At 40.9% G+C, this 18999-nt stretch overlaps 1 protein-coding gene across 1 annotated transcript in view; it reads right to left on the bottom strand.

Annotated features, from left to right (window-relative positions):
* Window positions 1-16229: 16229 nt before the first annotated feature.
* The window catches only part of alpk2 (alpha-kinase 2), a 28721-nt gene continuing 25951 nt past the window's right edge, over window positions 16230-18999 (bottom strand). Inside the window, exons 9-10 of the mRNA XM_061927275.1 lie at window positions 17277-17325; window positions 16230-16913 (exon numbers count right to left, since the gene is read on the bottom strand). Coding sequence (XP_061783259.1) covers window positions 16703-16913; window positions 17277-17325 — 260 coding nt within the window. The 3' untranslated portion in view covers window positions 16230-16702. The remainder of the gene's footprint in view (window positions 16914-17276; window positions 17326-18999) is intronic.

An 18999-nucleotide genomic window follows, 5' to 3' on the forward strand; every position in this document is an offset into this window, starting at 1 on the left:
ATACATATTTATTTTGTATTTCCTGAGAACAAACAAAAGTCATATAAAAGTGTTTTTTCCCTTAAAAAACAAAAAGAAAATAATAAATATTTTTGTTTCTCACGTTCATTGTTTTTTACACCAAAAAATCTAAGAAAATAATTTTGTTTACGAATAACTTTTTGTTTTTAATACGTATTTGCTGAGGTTTTTTTTTTTTTTTTTTTTCCCTTAAAATACATATTTGCTGTGGTTCAACTGTTTGTTAGCAACTTAAGAAGTTATTGGCGGATTCTGATAAAATGTACAGGAAATGTCGGAAATGGGATTAAAAATAAATTATTGGATTTTGGTGTGGATTAGAATCACCGTCGGGATTCAGGACTTTTTACGAGTGCTTTTTTAAGTATTAATACAATGGTATAGTTTTGGAATCAAAATAAACAATAACAAAATTACTCCATGGAAGATTGACGTTTTTCCACAAAATCGAAGGAAATGTTTATGCTTTTGTGTGTGTGGAAAAAAAGAAGTGAAAATAAAAACAAACAAATGTAGGTTTACTGTTGTTAAAAAAATAAATAAAAAAGTTCAATGACACTTCTCTGTATGTTTGTGATTTTTTGGGGGGTTTTTTTGTTACTTTTTTTCCTTTTACTCAGTTCGTGTGATTCCCTATCTGCTTGTGGTGAAGAGGAAGGCAGTACATTTGTAACAACGCACCCAAGTTCTCCGGGTGTCTCTGCCACTACGCAATTAAGGAGTCACGGGTGGGACCTGATATTCAGCTGGGAATGATCAATACAGTAAATAAACACAAGACATGTATAACTATTAGCCACAATTCGATCAGGCTCGTATTTAATATGCCACAAATTAATCCCGCATTACAAACACCTCCCCCCTCCCGTCCATATAACCCGCCAATACAAAACCACACACCCGCACAAAACACTCAATCCCACAGCCCAAAGTACCATGCACTTTCCCGAAGTTCATACAACACATATATTTCCCCAAAGTCCCCAAAGTTACGTACGTGACATGCACATAGAGGCATGCACGTACGGGCAAGCGATCAAATGTTTGGAAGCCGCAGCTGCGTACTCACGGCACCGCGTCTGCGCATCCAACTCAAAGTCCTCCTGGAAAAAAAGTCTGTTGTGCCGGTTCTCCACAGGCCAATGGAAAGTCCACAAAAAAAGGTAAAAAATTAGGATTCTTCCATGAAGTGGCTCCGTAGCAAAAACGCCGGGTCTGGCAGGTGCTCCTAAGTGGTTTATGACGTCAATTTCCGCTTCCGCCCGGTCTGATAGCACCGGATGCCTTTTATATCCCCACATATTATTAAGTTAAATTTTTAATATTAACATGATTATTTGATACGCCTGTAACAGTTTATAACAAGTAAATGGATGACATAATAAGTATATATATATATATTTATTTTCCCAGCTGAGCACAAGTTAACTGTGACTGGCAATATTCATTATATATATATACGCCTCGATGGACCCCTATGGCCATTACATCCCCCCCCCCCCCCCCCCCCCCCCCCCCCAGCCAGCGGCTTATGGGGACCATAATAGGGTTTCATGTTTACCACATTAATAGTATCCACCTTAGACTTATCAGTCAACCAACGAATACTGTAATTTACAGGACCTAACTTCTTCTCTACCCGCACAGGCCCTAACCATTTGGGTGCAAGTTTGGCAGAGAATTTACTTGAAGCTTTGGAAAGTGGGTGCGCCCTAATCCAGACCAGATCCCCAACTACAAAGTGTACATCTTTGTGTCGTGCATTATAATATCTGGCTTGTCGAGCTTTGGACGCGCCTACATGTCTCTCCACTTCTCCCTTTAGGTGTGTGTGTGTAAGTATGGTGTGATATGCAGATGTGTGTGGTGGTGGAGCTTTGTGCACCAGTCGTTCCAGGGGTCCCATCAGAATCCGCCCGAGAGTCAACCTGGCAGGGGTTGAACCGGTCGTCTCATGGACAGCGGTGTTAAGGGCAAACCGGAATTCAGGCAGCCCCTTATCCCAGTCCTGATGATGGTTCCCTACGAAGGCGGCAATCATGGTCTTGAGGGTGCGATTGACTCGTTCTGTGATGTTGGTTTGTGGGTGGTAAGCTGTGGTTAATTTATGGGTTACCCCCCAGGATTTGCACAGACGGGACATCAGTTGGCTTGTGAACTGTGGCCCTCGGTCAGACACAAGATATTTGGGAACCCCCCAGCGAGTGAAAATGTCATTTTTGAGAATTTGGCAGACCTTGGGAGTTTTGGGGTCTTTCAGGGCAAAAAGCTCCACCCACTTGGAGTAGTAGTCTACCACCGCCATCAGCACAGAGTTCCGGGCCTTACTGAGGGGAAAAGGTCCCATGAAGTCTACTCCCAGCATCTCTCCTGGGGCGTTGACAGTAGAGGACTGGAGTTGCCCAGCTGGCTTGACGTTGGTGTTTTTGTATTTCTGACACGTTATGCATGCTTGGACGTGACTCCAGACGTCTTTCCTTACTGTCGGCCACCAAGCTACTTCCAGAATCTTCAAGAGTGTCTTCATTCTCCCCAGATGTCCTCCGAATGGACTGTCATGAAAGTAGGCCAGGAACTGTGGCACCTGAGCCAATGGCACTACCAGCTGATAATTGAAGCCGCCATACTTAGATGGTACTCCTCGGTACCACACCCCTTGCTGAAATTGATAGTGGATCCGGCCATGCGTAGGTTGGTCAACAGAGGGTCCACATTCCAGACATGTTGAATCCGTTTTTTGGGCCTCAGAAAGATCTTGCAGTGTGCTGGGGAGATCTGACCAGTAGGTTTTTGGGACAAGGAGGCAAATCTTCCCTATTACACCTGCTGTCACCACCATAGCACCTGCTGTCACCACCATTGCACCCGCTGTCACCACCATTGCACCTGCTGTCACCGCCAGACCACCTGCTGTCACCGCCATTACACCTGCTGTCACAGCCAGACCACCCATCAGGATGGAATTTCCCCAGTTTGGAGAGTCCAGAGGCTCAGCCGATGTCACAGATTTCATCAAACAGTGTGAGAACTTTTTAGCACTTCGCCCTCTGAGCGATGCTGAGCTGGTGGGAACCCTCAATGCTGTTTTAAAAGGTCCTTCCAGGAGTTGGTGGTCGGCAGCCCGCAGTAACATAACCAGCTGGTCTACCTTTAAGCAGTCTTTCCTGGAAGCCTTTTTGCCAACTGACTACCAATCCGAGATTGAGATGCAGCTCCACTCCATTCTTCAAACCCCTAATCAGTGCTTGCGAGATTTCGCATATGATTATCGTGCCCTCTGCCTTAAGTGGAGACATGACATGGAGGAAGCCGAGATCGTGCGCCGCATAATCGGTGCCTGCAATCCCAGGTTGGCCAGTGGTCTACGTGGAATTGTGACAACAGTAGAACAGCTGGTCAAGGTGGGCTCCCTGATTGAACGAGATTGGACAAACAGTAAAGACTATTGGAGTCGTGTCCAACAATGCAACCCTCCAAAAGGATCGAGAAAGAAGATGGCGCATGGGCCAAGTCGGAGTGGGGCCGACCTTGCCGCTGCTATGGGCGAACAATCCCTCCTGGTGGTCCCTATTAGCATGCGCGGCTCTAAAGGAGATGGAGTCCTGGACTCCGGATGCACGTACTCACTAATGAGTCATACGATGTGGAAGGCTGTGAGGAAGTGCGGCGAGGTTCTGGAGCCGAGCGGAATTCCAAAGTTTGTCATGGCAAATGGACAAGTAAACCAAGCAGTTGGAAAAGCCACCCTGCTCCTCAATCTGCATGACTGTCACAACACCCTACAGATTCAGGTGATGGCTGATGGCCACTTATGTATGCCCTTGTTGCTAGGTCTCGACTTCATGACCACATCACAAATGATACTCAAACCTCATCTCAGGAGGTATGTCATGCCCGGAGGGAGAGAATTCAAATTTCTCCCCAAAGGCAGAGAAATGCTTCGCTGGACTCACCCTGGTCCCTCCATTAATTTTTACATGGCCATAAATGAGGAACCCCAAGTCAATCAGTCTGCAATCCCCCTCCTCGAATCCCAACCTGAGGTGGTGCGGCCACTGCTGCAGAAGTGGCCGACTGTTTGGACTGAGACTACTGGGGCCACGAGGGTAATTAAACATCAAATCACCACCATCGATGAGATGCCTGTTAGGAAGCGAGCTTACAGAGTGTCCAGTCAAAAACAAGATATAATTGAAGAACAAATCAAAAAAATTATCAACAATGGAGTGATAGAGCCATCGACATCTCCGTGGGCCTCTCCTGTTGTTCTGACACCCAGGAAGGACGGCACACCTCGATTCTGTGTGGACTACAGGGGCTTGAACGCCAAAACCCAGCATGACGCCTATCCCATGCCCCTCATACATGAGATCCTGGGGTCGTTGCAAGGTGCAAAATATTTCAGCTCCCTTGACCTGCAGAGTGGCTACTGGCAGGTTGCCATGGAGGAGGATAGCAAGCCAAAGACTGCCATGATCACACATCTGGGCCTATACCAATTTAAAGTAATGCCATTTGGACTGCGCAATGTTGGGGCGACCTTCCAGCGCTTAATGGAGACAGTGCTGGGTGAGCTTAGGGGAAGAATCTGTTTCGTGTACATTGATGACATCATTGTGTTTTCACAAACAGAAGAACACCTGCTTGACCTTGAAGTGGTGTTTGCAAAACTACAACAAGCAAACCTTACTCTCAACATCAAGAAATGCCACCTGCTTCAAAATCAGCTCACCTTCCTTGGACACCTAATATCAGGCAAAGGAGTGGAAGTAGATCCGGAAAAAATATCTGCAATAACGGCATATCCTCCTCCCACAGACCTGAAGAGTCTCCAAAGGTTTCTTGGCATGGTCGGCTGGTACAACAAGTTCATACCCAGGCTAGCCGACATTACTGCTCCTCTAAACCAACTAAAAAAGAAGGATGTTCCCTGGGAGTGGAGTCCTACCTGCCAGGCGGCCTTCGACCACCTCAAATCACTTTTGCAGTCTCCACCAGTGCTTGCTCAGCCCCATCCACAAATCAGCTTCCAGGTTCACTGTGATGCCAGTGACTTGGGCCTCGGCGCGGTCTTGATGCAATGCCTTGAAGGTGAAGAACGGCCAATTGCCTTTGCCTCCAGAGCGCTCCAAGGAGCTGAAGTCCGCTACTCCACTGCCGAAAAAGAGTGCTTGGCTGTGGTGTGGGCTGTTGAGAAGTGGAGACATTTCCTTGAGGGAACAACTTTTGATGTCTTCACGGACCACAGTGCCCTTTCATGGGCATTCAACTGCCCTAAAACTTCGTCCCGACTATCACGGTGGACGCTGAGACTCCAGGGATTCACATTCAGAGTCCATTACAAAAAGGGCTGCTGCAATGTGGTACCAGATGCACTGTCACGGGCACCCCAAGTACTAGAAGGGAAGATTTGCCTCCTTGTCCCCAAAGTTACGTACGTGACATGCACATAGAGGCATGCACGTACAGGCAAGCGATCAAATGTTTGGAAGCCGCAGCTGCGTACTCACGGCACCGCGTCTGCGCATCCAACTCAAAGTCCTCCTGGAAAAAAAGTCTGTTGTGCCGGTTCTCCACAGGCCAATGGAAAGTCCACAAAAAAAGGTAAAAAATTAGGATTCTTCCATGAAGTGGCTCCGTAGCAAAAACGCCGGGTCTGGCAGGTGCTCCTAGGTGGTTTATGACGTCAATTTCCGCTTCCGCCCGGTCTGATAGCACCGGATGCCTTTTATATCCCCACATATTATTAAGTTACATTTTTAATATTAACATGATTATTTGATACGCCTGTAACAGTTTATAACAAGTAAATGGATGACATAATAAGTATATATATATATATTTATTTTCCCAGCTGAGCACAAGTTAACTGTGACTGGCAATATTCATTATATATATATACGCCTCGATGGACCCCTATGGCCATTACACATTGCTACCCACTGACTGAAATGTAAGGCGCGGGTGGGGCGAGGGGGTGTTATTCTGATATTCTTACATTTCAAAATAAGAATAATTTATTCTTATTTTATTTTTATTTTTTTTCCATTTATTTATTTATTTTTTGTGGGTGGGGGGGACAAAAAAGTGTCTGTTTTCTCAGTATCTGTATTATGATTTCCCTATCACATGAATAAATAAATATTATAAAAAAAAATTTTTTTTTAAAAACAAATAATTTTTTTTTTCTTTTTATACAAAAATTGCTGAAAAGTCTTTCGTAAATTTACACAATTTAAGAATTTTTTTTCTATTATCTGTTTAGGAATGTTACAACATATCGATATAACTCATCTTTGTCGTGTTGCACAAAAAAAGTAATATTTGCTAATATTTGGTGTTTTTCTTTAGAAAAACAAATGAAATAAAACAAAAACAATTCTTATTTGTTGTTGAGTTGCTGTAAGGAAAAGTCACGTATTTCCTAAAAACACGTACATTTTACAAATTAGATTATTTTTTCCTCCTTGAAAGATGTAGATGAAGAATATATTTGTGTCCAAAATAAATAAATAAATAAGTCAATAAATAGTTATATTCATTGTGTAGTGTTATTCCAACTACTGCTTAAAACTACTTTGTCGTTTTACACAAAAAAAAAAAAATCAAAAAAAATTTTTTAACCAATAATTTTTTGTTTTTAATACGTATTTACTGTTTTTTTTGGGTTTTTTTTTTCTTAAAATACGTATTTGCTGTGGTTCATCTGTTTGTTTGTTAGCAACGTAACTTAAAAGGTTATTGGTGGATTCTGATCAAATTTACAGGAAATGTCAGAAATGGGATTAGGAACAAGTGATTCTATTTTGGTGGGGATTCGAATCACCGTCGGGATTCAGGACTTTTAAAAAGGATGTTTTACTATTGCGCTCTCCGCAGGGGCGGATTAAGAAATTTTGGCCCCCTGGGCCTGACATGGTCTTGGCCCCTCAACCCCGCGCGTGCACGCGCACACACACGCACGCACTATGCAAGAAATACTGTATACTGTGAACAGACATGCACACTGTACTGTACAGAAGAGTGCACATACTGCACACACACTATTAGGTATACCACACAGACAAGCACAGGTTTCACACAGACACAGGTAGGGGGAGGGGATAAATGGCCTAAAAATAAAAATTTTGGAAAATGATTACGCCCACTTCAGTGATGGTGCATTGGGTCATTTGAGAGATATTATGTATTGGAAGTTGGTACCTATCATGAAATAAACCCCCCACCCCACCCAAAAAACTAAATTGGACATGATTTTTGCCCCCATTTTCCTCCCTTCTATCATTAAAAATAAAATAATATCTTAGAAAAACACTTTGGCATAACGGCAGCTGTGCAGCAAATTGAGGCTCAAAGTCTGTATCCATTTTGTGGGAAAGCTTGAGGAGGAGAAGGAGAAAGGTAAAATGATAACACATGCATCGGAGAGCACCACAAAGAAAGGTGTAGGCCAGTTCATGGTACAAGGGCTGCATGCAGGTCAAGATAGCCCATTTCCTCTGCCTGTCTTACCCATTCACCGAGAGACCACTGAGGACATAGAAATGCAAGTGGATATGGGGTTCGAAATCCTGGCGTCGGTCAGAGGAGTCAATGTGGAGGATGTTTATAAACTTGTAGATGCACATATGACTGACAGCACAGAGCACAACAAAGGCTTTTCAAAGCTGTTGGCAGATATGAACAACTTGGAAAAACCAGCAGGGCAGATCTTTTCTGGCACCCACACTACACTGGGCTTCAGCAGTGCCATGAATAAAGTGATGCGGTTGGCGGAGGCCGATATGAAGATGGAGCAAGTGCTACAGAGTTTCATGGTGGATCTGGATGTAGACAGCAAGAATGCTATAGTGGCTGGACAGGCACTGGACATGTCCTGAACTCAGTGTCAGACGTGGCTGCCGAATACTTGGATGAAGTGAAGCAGCTGACAGATCTCATGCTGCCCCATCTGAAGACTGTCCTGGCCAGGCAGAGGATGGACTATGGGATGGATGAGGAGACCTTCCCAATGGACCCTGTCAGTGAACAGGCTAGTAACATTGATGGCACCCCTGTGCACAACATTGGGATGGAGAGACAATGTGGCAAGGTGGACTACAGACTGAAGAAGTTGGGCACACTGAACGCAGTCAATAGGTCAATAATTTTACAGAAGAGCCAGGAGCTTCAGAGGTTTCAAGGCAGCAGCACAAGCAAAAAGAGAGGTTGAACTCAACTGGAGTAAACTCATGAAGGCAAAATTCGAGAGTTGGGCTGACGAGAAACAAGAGATGGCTCAAAGACAGGAGAAGAAGAGACTAGACATGCTGGACACACTGAAATCTTTTGGTGGCCCCTTCACGATAGTGGGGAAGTTGAAAAGTTCCTTGTCGATGAAAGTCTGAACAAGAATGCAAAGCTGCAGAGAATGAAGCTTGAGGTTCAGTTTGCCAGAGAAAGCACCAAGCTTCTGCCTAAAGTCAATCCTATCTTCAGAATCCAGGTGACAGACAGTTCCCAGAAATGGCGAAAGTGCAATTCTCCCAGTCATAATGGATACTTAGAATTTTATGGTGGTGGTAAGTATTCATGAAAACAGGTAGCCTAACATTAGTGAATGGGTGAATTCTGGAAATAACAACCTAAAAATCTTACACAGTGCACCTTTAAGCAAGGGGTTTCTTTCGTGTTTTCAATTTCGCAAAATCATCCACCACATCATTGAAGTCCAACTCTCTTGTCAGCTCACTCTCAATTGCCATTAGAGATAACGCATTTAATCTTTTCTGAGTCATTCTTGTGCGCAGCTCATTTTTGACTCTTGACAAAAGAGAGAATGAGCGTTCTCCCTCACAGTTACTGACCGGTAGAGTGAGAAAAATCTGTAGCGCAATGTATGTATTAGGAAACGTAGGCTGTAGTCCAAAATGTATTATTGTTTTGAGCAGACCTGAAGGGGTCCTCTCCTCATCAGTGTTGTTGAGCTGTATAAAAGATTTGAACTGTATAAGCTCCTGTCCAAGACTTTCATTGAGGTCGGATGAGTATGATTCAGTGAGAATCTTGGCTTTGTGAAGGAATGAAGCATTGGACTCTGTATCCAAAGAGAAAAAGACACTGAACAAATTGTTCAGATGTTTGTAGGCCTCCAGACGGTGATTAAGGCTTGAACTCAGTTGATCAATAGAGGCAATAAATGTCTCTATTTGAAACAGTTGCCTTCCCTCAAGCACAACATCTGGGGATGCTGATTCATCAGCAAACTTTTTACGTTTCTTCGTCCGTTCAGCCCTGTAAGATGGGGTGCCACCCAACATGTTTAAGGCTTTCTGCTCAAAATGATCAAATAGATCTCTTTGGGAGAGAACAAAGGTGCGCAGAGATTCCAGCAATCTAACTGCTGTACCAAGGTCCATGTCTGCTTTTTGAAGTTGCAGACTTGTGGCCTGAAATCTGGACAGAACAGTGTCCTAAAAGCCTGCCATGAAGGCCATCTCAAGTGAATCCAGCTTCCGCACTAGACTGTCAGCTTCAGTTTGTGTGTCTCGTTTCTCTGTGTCATCAGTGGAAATACCCTGTAGTGCTGCTCTTATTTTACTGTAGTTCTGCCACAGTGCTTTGGTAGATTCTGCACGGCAACTCCAACGCGTGTTGGATAAAGCTTTAAGTGTGAGATCTATGTTGGAATTGCCAAATACCCTGTCCCATCGGTGTGTGGATGCAGTTGTGAAGTTGTAAATAGACTGAATCAAGTCAAAATACTTAGAGACTTCATTTCCACATCTGTCAATGCTGTTGACTCCCACCAAATTCAAAGAGTGAGCTGCACATGGAATATAGTGTATTAATGGGTTGCTTTTCTTTAAGTGAGCGTGCAACCCATTATACCTCCCTGACATGTTGCTGGCATTATCATAAGCCTGCCCCCTGCAATTTGACAGCTCTAACCCTAGATTTTCCAACACAGACATGACACAGTTAGCCAAACTTTCACCTGTATGGCTAGTAATGGGCTCAAAACCCACAAAGCGTTCAACAACACTGCCCTCTTTGCTAACAAAACGGAATATGAATGTCAATTGGTCCACATGAGATAAATCTGGGGTTGAATCCACAATGATAGAGTAGTATTTGCTTGCTTGCAGTTCATCTGCTATAGCCTGTTTGGTTTTTGCACCCATCAATTCAATGAATTCCTCACAAATGGTGGAGGACAGATATGAGGTATTACCTCGACCCATCTGCCCAAACTTTCTGATGTGATCCTTTAGAAAGGGATCAAATTCAGCCAGGACCTCCAGAATACCAAGGTAGTTCCCATTGAGAGGAGACCCTAACGATTCATTTTTACCCCTAAATGCAAGGCCCCTTTCTGCAAGGAATTTAATGACTGCAACAACTCTTTGTAACACCTGCCTCCAATAGCTGCTCTCTGCCTGAAACTGTTTGAACAGGTCTGCATCAACTGTGGCACCTGTGGCGCGGTTCAAGACTGCTTGCATGCAGGTTATGTGCTCAGCACTTCGCTCATGTTCACCAAATGTGAACATGAGTGTTGTGTTTCCAATCACAATAGCCTGTCACAAAAGAATGCGTTTTTGGGGAAAACAGTTTGCATGCAAAGCAGTAAACATTACCAGTAGAGGGAGAGTACATCATCCACTCTCTTTGTACTCATTGTCCATTGGGCAGGTGTGAAGTAAAATGTTCATTGTTTAGGCATCGGGTTTTGCCTCCTAGCCCACTGTTCCTCACAGAAGCTGGATAATGGCTGTGACGGTTGTGAAATGATTTTGCACCTCTTTGAAAAAGAACTTCCTTCATTGACTCAGTGAGGGTATCAGCTCATTTAGCGGGATCACTAGGTAGAGTTGTCACTGTAGATGGTGTTGAAGAAAGATTCAACTCATTTTCTATGCTGTCCAGAGGTGCAGTGACCTCACATTCATCCGAGCAACTGGCTACTGCTGAGTTGGTTGAATCATTAGCATCCGAAGCATTTGGTTCAGTGCGTACACTTGTAGTGGTCTCAGGATCTTGGGAGCTACATGCTAGCTCAGGTGCATTGCTAACCTTAGCTGAATTTGCAGTAGCATTTATAGAATTGCTTTCAGCAGATGTCTTTGTACTGAAGAAGCTGGAGATATTTGGAACACTCTCAAGTAAAACTGATTCCTTTTTTTTCTTTTCTTGCTGAATTTTTTTTCTAGCTCCTCCACTTAGACGTTTATGATCCATATTTCCCTTCTTTCTGTGCACATTGGCTCTTTGCCTATCACAACAGCTTAACCAACTGTGTGTGTGTGTGTGTGTGTGTGTGTGTGTGTGTGTGTGTGTGTGTGTGTGTGTGTGTGTGTGTGTGTGTGTGTGTGTGTGTGTGTGTGTGTGTGAGTGATGCAATTTTCAAAACTAGCAATCTAGTATTAACAGTCAAAAGCAGAAATCAGCTGATTTCTATAAGAACTGATAACAGATTTCCAATCAATGCTAAACTCAGACAGCGAAAGTCACTAGATGACGTTTTGAGTCGCCAGTCATGTATGGCCAAAAGTCTCTAAATCGAATGCCAACGTTGCTTAATCGCCAACACACTGGGACTCACTGAAGGACTGACAGTGAATAAAAAAAGATGATTAAGATAATTGTGTACTTTTCTCTTCTGATATTTTCACTAAGGACCCCAAGCTATCTGCATGCAGCAACAATGTCTGACAGACAGGAGAGCGGAGTGGTCAGTGATGAATGGCAAGGGAACAGACTGATTTGTACTGAGGAGAAAGAGAGAGCCAATTACAGTGAAATAAATTCCAAAAGAGCCAAGTGACTAGCTGAAGGCAGGGACAAATGCCTTGGAGTGACCAACAAGAGTGCAAAATACCAAATGGCAAAATGTGGGAAGACCAACAGGCAGATCTGCTTTTACCACTTATCTTCACAACCAAAAAGTCGCTAAATGATGTTTTCAGTCGCTAGCCAGGTATGGCCAAAAGACGCGAAATCTAGCGGTAAAGTCGCTCAATCACACTGACAGTGAAACAAATAATTTTTAAAAAGATAGTAATCGTACAATGTCTTGTACTTTTGTCTTCTTTCTTAATATTTCTCAAAGGACACCAAAATGTCGCTATCTGCAGGCAGCTTGCTAGCTATGATGGCAGCAACAATGTACCTTAGAGTGACTGACCAACAAGAGCTCAAAGTACCTAATGGCAAAATGTGGAGAGACAGACACAATAAATTGCATTAAGATGAAGAGAACTGTTGCTATTATTAATTTTAACAACAACCAGAAAGTCGCTAAATGTCACCAGCCAGGTATGGCCAAAAGTCGCTTAATTGGCCACACACAGTAACAGAGAAACAAACAAACAAAAAAAAAAGATCATAAAGATAATAGTTGTACAACTTTGTGTACTTTTGTCTACTTTCTAAATATTTTCACAAAGGACACCAAAATGTTGCTATCTGCAGGCAGCTTGCTGGCTATGATGGCAGCAACGATGTCTGCCAGACAGGAGAGAGTGGTCAGTGACGATCGAATCGAGAAAATGACAAAATGGGTCAAAGACCAAAAAGTTATTAACTGACAGCAGTGACAAATGTCAGACTGTAAACTTTTTTGAAAGAAAAGGACAAAATGGGAAGATGCTGATAATAACAGCAAAATGGAAAATATAAGAATTTCCAAGTAATGCTCAACTCAAGTGTGTGTGTGTCGTGTGTGTGTGCGCGTTAAACTTCTTGTGGAATGATTTCAAATTATCTCTGAGTCTGAACTGAGGGAAAGGAAACCAAATTTTGAGCAGTCACTCACGAGTTCAAAGTACCAAATGAGGAGATTCTAAAAGAACAGACCGGTTTATGAAAGACTCGATGGGGGAGGGGCACAGCTAAGAATACTTGAGTGAGATTCTGTGATCCAAATTCGAGATAGAGCTTTTTGATAATGATCATTTGTCAGAGTAAGGTTGTGTAATCAAAATTTGAGAATGAGCTTTGCCAATCAATCAAGAATATTTGCATTAAGTTCTGTGATCAAAATTCAGAAACAACCTTTAATAATTGATAAAGAATATGTGAGTGAGGTTGTGTGATCCAATTTGAGAATTAGCTTTGATAATAATGATTGAGAGCCTCTGGCCCTCTGTGGATCGTGGCCGCGGGGCCAAGTTGGCCTGGCCCCTTGGGGCCTCTGACCCTCTATGGATCGGGGCCAAGTTGGCATGACCCCTCGGGGCCTCTGGCCCTCTATGGATCGTGGCCGCGGGGCCAAGTTGGCCTGACCCCTTGGGGCCTCAGGCCCTCTGTGGGTCGCGGCCGCGGGGCCAAGTTGACCTGGCCCGTTGGGGCCTCTTACCCTCTATGGATCGTGGCCGCGGGGCCAAGTTGACCTGGCCCCTTGGGGCCTCTGGCCTTCTGTGGGTCGCAGCCGCGGGGCCAAGTTGGCCTGGCCCTTTGGGGCCTATGACCCTCTGTGGGTCGTGGCCGCGGGGCCAAGTTGACCTGGCCCCTTGGGGCCTCTGGCCTTCTGTGGGTCGCAGCCGCGGGGCCAAGTTGACCTGGCCCCTTGGGGCCTCTGACCCTCTATGGATCATGGCCGCGGGGCCAAGTTGGCCTGGCCCCTTGGGGCCTAAGATTATTATTTTTGCAAAAGTAGTTTTGCATGCGTCGCGGCCGCGGGGCCAAGTTGGCCTGGCCCCTTGGGGCCTCTGGCCCCCTGGGCCTGGGCCCGGTAGGCCCGTTCATTAATCCACCTATGGCTCTCCGAGTATTAATGAAATGTTATAATTTTGGAATAAAAATAAACAATAACAAAATTACTTCATTGAAGATTGACGTTTTTTCACAAAATCTAAGGAAATGTTTTTCTATAAAAAAAAAAGAAAAAAAGTGAAAATAAAAACAAACAAATGTAGTTTTACTGTTGTTAAAAATAAATAAAATATTTTTTTTTTTAGACAAAAATAGCTGAAAAGTCTTTCGTAAATGTACACAACTTAAGAAAAAAGGTTCTATTATCTGTTTAGGAATGTTACAACAATTTGATATAACTCATCTTCATCGTGTTGCACAAAATTTTGCAACATATTTGCTAATATTTGGTGTTTTTCTTCGGAAAAACAAATGAAAGTAAAATAAAACATTTTTTATTTTGTTGTTGAGTTGTTGTAATGAAAAGTCACGTTTGTCAGTATTCTATCAATAAAAAGTATTTCCTAAAAATTATATTTTATTCGTAATGCATTTTTATTTCGTCCTTGAAATGTGTAGATGAAGAATATTTTTGGGTGGTGTGTCCAAAATAAATAAATAAATAGAAAATAAAGTCAATAAATAGTATTATTTATTGTGTAGTGTTATTCCGACTACTGCTTGAAACTACTTTGTCGTTTTACACAAAAATAAAAAATAATTTTGTTTATTTATTTATTCTTTCATAAAACCAATTAGATGACTAAAACACACAAAAAACAACGACAAGTTCTAGTTTGGTTGTTCAACACAACAGTCATGTCTGTTGTTATTACAAAAAAATCAATGAAACTTATTTTCCAACCACAAAGGACATAAAAAAAGAAGGTTATGAATAATTATATTCATTGTTTTGTGTTATTTTAACCAGTTTGTTATTTTACACAAAAATCTAAGAAAAATTGTACTGTATGTGTTTGGAAAAAAAGAAAAAAAATTCCTTGGGGGTGAAAAAAAATACAAGTTCACAATTGTTCCAAAAACAGAAAAGTCACTTTTGTCAATTCAAATCCTGAAAACAAATAACTTAAAAAATAGTTAACAAATAGTTGGTTTTATTGTTTGGATGGATGGATAGCTTGCCATTTCACAAAGAAATAAAAAAGTCATTTTGTTGTTGCATAAAACCAAAATAAAAATAAAAGAAAACAAAAGTTCTATATAAGAAGGAAATGCCATGAATGAAATAAAACGTATTACCTAAAACAAATTAATCAAAGAAAGAAACCAAGTTAATGTATATTTTATTGTTTAGCGTTATCTCAACCAAGTAGTTTGTCGTTTTACACAAAAATCTAAGAACAGTGGGAAAAAAAACTAATTCAGTATTATTTGTTCCAAAAAACAGAAAAAAGTCACGTTTGCCAAATTTTTAGGCAAAAATCTATAAAATGTGTTTCCTGAAAACAAATAAGTTAAAAAATAGTTGTTTATTGTTTAGCTTTTTAAAAAAAATTTTTTTTTACGAACTCCCTTGTCGTTTTATACAGATTTAAAAAGTAATTTTAGTTTTTTTTATGAAATTAAAAAAACAAAAAACACAAGTTCTATAAGAAAAAAGGAAAAGTCATGTATGAAACAAAATGTATTACCTGTATTATTTTTATTAGTATTATTATTAGAGATGTCCGATAATGGCTTTTTTGCCGATATCCGATATTCTGATATTGTCCAACTCTTAATTACCGATTCCGATATCAACCGATACCGATATATACAGTCGTGGAATTAACACATTATTATGCCTAATTTTGTTGTGATGCCCCGCTGGATGCATTAAACAATGTAACTTTACCATGAATTGATTAACGTGGACCCCGACTTAAACAAGTTAAAAAACGTATTCGGGTGTTACCATTTATTGGTCAATTGTACGGAATATGTACTGTACTGTGCAATCTACTAATACAAGTTTCAATCAATCAATCAAAAACAAGGTTTTCCAAAATAAGAGAACAACTTCAACTCCAGTTATGGAAAAAAAGTGCCAACATGGCACTGCCATATTTATTATTGAAGTCACAAAGTGCTTTTTTTTTTTTAACATGCCTCAAAACAGCAGCTTGGAATTTGGGACATGCTCTCCCTGAGATAATCCTGATACCCACTACAATTATGGGAAATACTATACTTTGACTTTCACAAAGTGCATTATTTTTTTTAAACATGCCTGAAAACAACAGCTACAAAAACAATGAAGGCACACAGCTTCAGTCCAGAGTATACTGGCCTACGTCCGCGTTTTACCGGATATGTACCACTCCGTACAACGGCGTTTTAAAAAGTCATTAATTGTACTTTTTGAAACTGATACCGATAATTTCCGGTATTACATTTTAAAGCATTTATCGACATCTCTAATTATTATTATTGTATTAGTATTATTATTATTGTTTAGTCGTATCCCAACAAAGTAGTTTGTCATTTTACACAACAATCTTAAAACATTTTATTTGTGAAAAGAAAATTCCTGGGAAAGAATAAATAAAAATACACTACAAGTTTAATAAAAAAAAAAAAAAAAGTATTGTGTTGTGAAGTGACTGTCAAAAAAAGAAGTACACATTTTAGAACATCAATTGTGTATTTGACCTCGTGGCTCAAACAAGCAGACTTCCAGTGTCAAAGGTGTCCTCGAGATGATAGCGCATAGATCGATACCGTATCGCTTCTCTGTGTTTACAATAGTAGGCACCAATGCTAATGTCAATGTCATCATTTTTAGTCTTTGCATGGAAGAAGTATTGAAACAAACATGAACACATCAATGAGTCCACGTTGATGTCCTCCAACATATGTTACACAATCAGAGATGTTTCCTCCAAAAAGTTAATTAACAAGCTCATTAATTTAATGAACTTAACAGCTTGAAAACATCACTAAATGTAAAAAAACAAACAAAAAAACAGTGAATCTAAGACATGAGAGTTCAACACTGGTCTTCCTGTTAGGATTTAGCCTTCAGCGATGGACCAAATGTTTTCTTTTTGCTTCCTCCAGGAGGTTGAGCTTTGCTTTTGGGAGCACAGGAAGCTTTTTTTGCTACTTTAGGCTGCAAGGAGGCGAGGCCCAGGATCTCGCAGAAGGAATTACACTGGTGCAACACTTTAAACTGCTCGATGAAGGACGTGGCACAGTTTCCTTTGAAGCCCTTGTAGCTGAACACAAGCAAGGGGGAAATGGAATCGTATTAATATGCAGAATCTGTTAAAGTTAAAGTACCAATGATTGTCACACACACTAGATATGGCGAAATTGTTTTCTGCATTTGACCCATCACCCTTGATCACCCCCTGGGAGGTGAGAGGAGCAGTGAGCAGCAGCAGTGGCCGCACCGGGGAATCATTTTTGGTGATTTAACCCCCAATTCCAACCCTTGATGCTGAGTACCAAGCAGGGAGGTAATGGGTCCCATTTTTATAGTCTTTGGTATGACTCGGCCGGGGTTTGAACTCACAACCTACCGATCTCAGGGCGCACACTCGAACCACTGAGTAGGTTAAAGAGACGGTCGCACTCACCCTTTTTTACACGTCGCTATTCCCACGTCGGTGAGTTTCATGCCGACGCCTGCAAGACACAAAGCAGTCGTTACTAACTGTGACTACTCCAAGTCTAAAAACATTAAAAACGTGTTGTATTGACTCAGGTCAAAATGAATAAAAGGTGCCTTAAAGCTTTTTTATTTATTATTTGTAGTTTGTTTTTTTCTAAAGTTACGTTGATTGTTTCTTACACAAAAAAATCAAAGAAAATATTTTTTTTTAACCAATAACATTTTGTTTATAATACGTATTTGCTACTTTTGATTTTTTTTTTCTCCTTAAAACTGGCGGATTCTGATGAATTTTGGGGCGGTATAGCTCGGTTGGTAGGGTGGCCGTGCCAGTAACTTGTGGGTTCCAGGTTCGATACCCGCTTCTGCCATCCTAGTCACTGCCGTTGTGTCCTTGGGCAAGACACTTCACCCACCTGCTCCCAGTGCCACCCACACTGGTTTAAATGTAACTTAGATATTGGGTTTCACTATGTAAAAGTGCTTTGAGTCACTAGAGAAAAGCGCTTTATAAATATAATTCACTTCACTCCACAAATTTACAGGAATTGTCAGAAATGGGATAGTGATTTGATTTTGGTGGGGATTCAGGACTTTTTAAAATGATTAGTATTAATGCAATGTTATAGTTTTGGAATAAAAATAAACAATAACAAAATTACTTCATGGAAGATTGACGTTTTCCTACAAAATCTATGGAAATGTTTGTGCTTTTTTTTCCTGTGAAAAAAAGAAGTCAAAATAAAAACAAACAAATGTAGTTTTACTGTTGTTAAAAAAAAACAAAAAAACTAATAGAATAGTTTTCATTTTTATACAAAAATTGCTGAAAAGTCTTTTGTAAATTTTTCACAACTTAAGAAAAAAGGTTCTATTATCTGTTTAAGGGAATTTTGTCGCTTTTCACAAAAATGTTAGAAAACAAATTTGTTTGTGGGTTTTTCTCAGAACAACAAAAGCATCAACAAAACAATGTGTTGTTTTTTAAACAAAGAAAAATCAGATTTTTGTTGTTGAAAAAAAAAAGAAAAAAAAGAAGCCTGTTTATCATTTTTCTACTTTTTCTCTCTGTAAAAACAAACCCTTTTAGTTGTTTTTCCCCCACAAAACTAATCACAAGTTATTAAAAAGCAATCTAAACTACTCAATATATTTTGTAATACAGTACAGGCTAAAAGTTTGGACACCTTCTCATTTCAATGCGTTATCTTTATTTTCATGACTTATTACATTCTAGATTGTCACTGAAGGCATCAAAACTATGAATGAACACACGTGGAGTTATGTACTTAACAAAAAAAGGTGAAATAACTGAAAACATGTTTTATATTCTAGGTTCTTCAAAATAGCCACCCTTTGCCCTGATAACTGTTTTGCACAATCTTGGCATTCTCTCAAGAGGTAGTCACCTCACTTCACAGGTGTGCTTGAAGCTCATCGAGAGAATGTCAAGAGTGTGCAAAGCAGTAATCAGAGCAAAGGGTGGTTTATTTTGAAGAAACTAGAATATAAAACATGTTTTCAGTTATTTCACCTTTTTTTTTTGTTAACATCTGTTGTTCATTCATAGTTTTGATGCCTTCAGTGACAATCTACAATGTAAATAGTCATGAAAATAAAGAAAACGCATTGAATGAGAAGGTGTCCAAATTTTTGGCCTGTACTTTATATTAAAAACGAAAAAAAGT

Source organism: Nerophis lumbriciformis, linkage group LG32 (genome assembly GCF_033978685.3).
Source record: "Nerophis lumbriciformis linkage group LG32, RoL_Nlum_v2.1, whole genome shotgun sequence".
NCBI lineage: Eukaryota > Metazoa > Chordata > Actinopteri > Syngnathiformes > Syngnathidae > Nerophis > Nerophis lumbriciformis.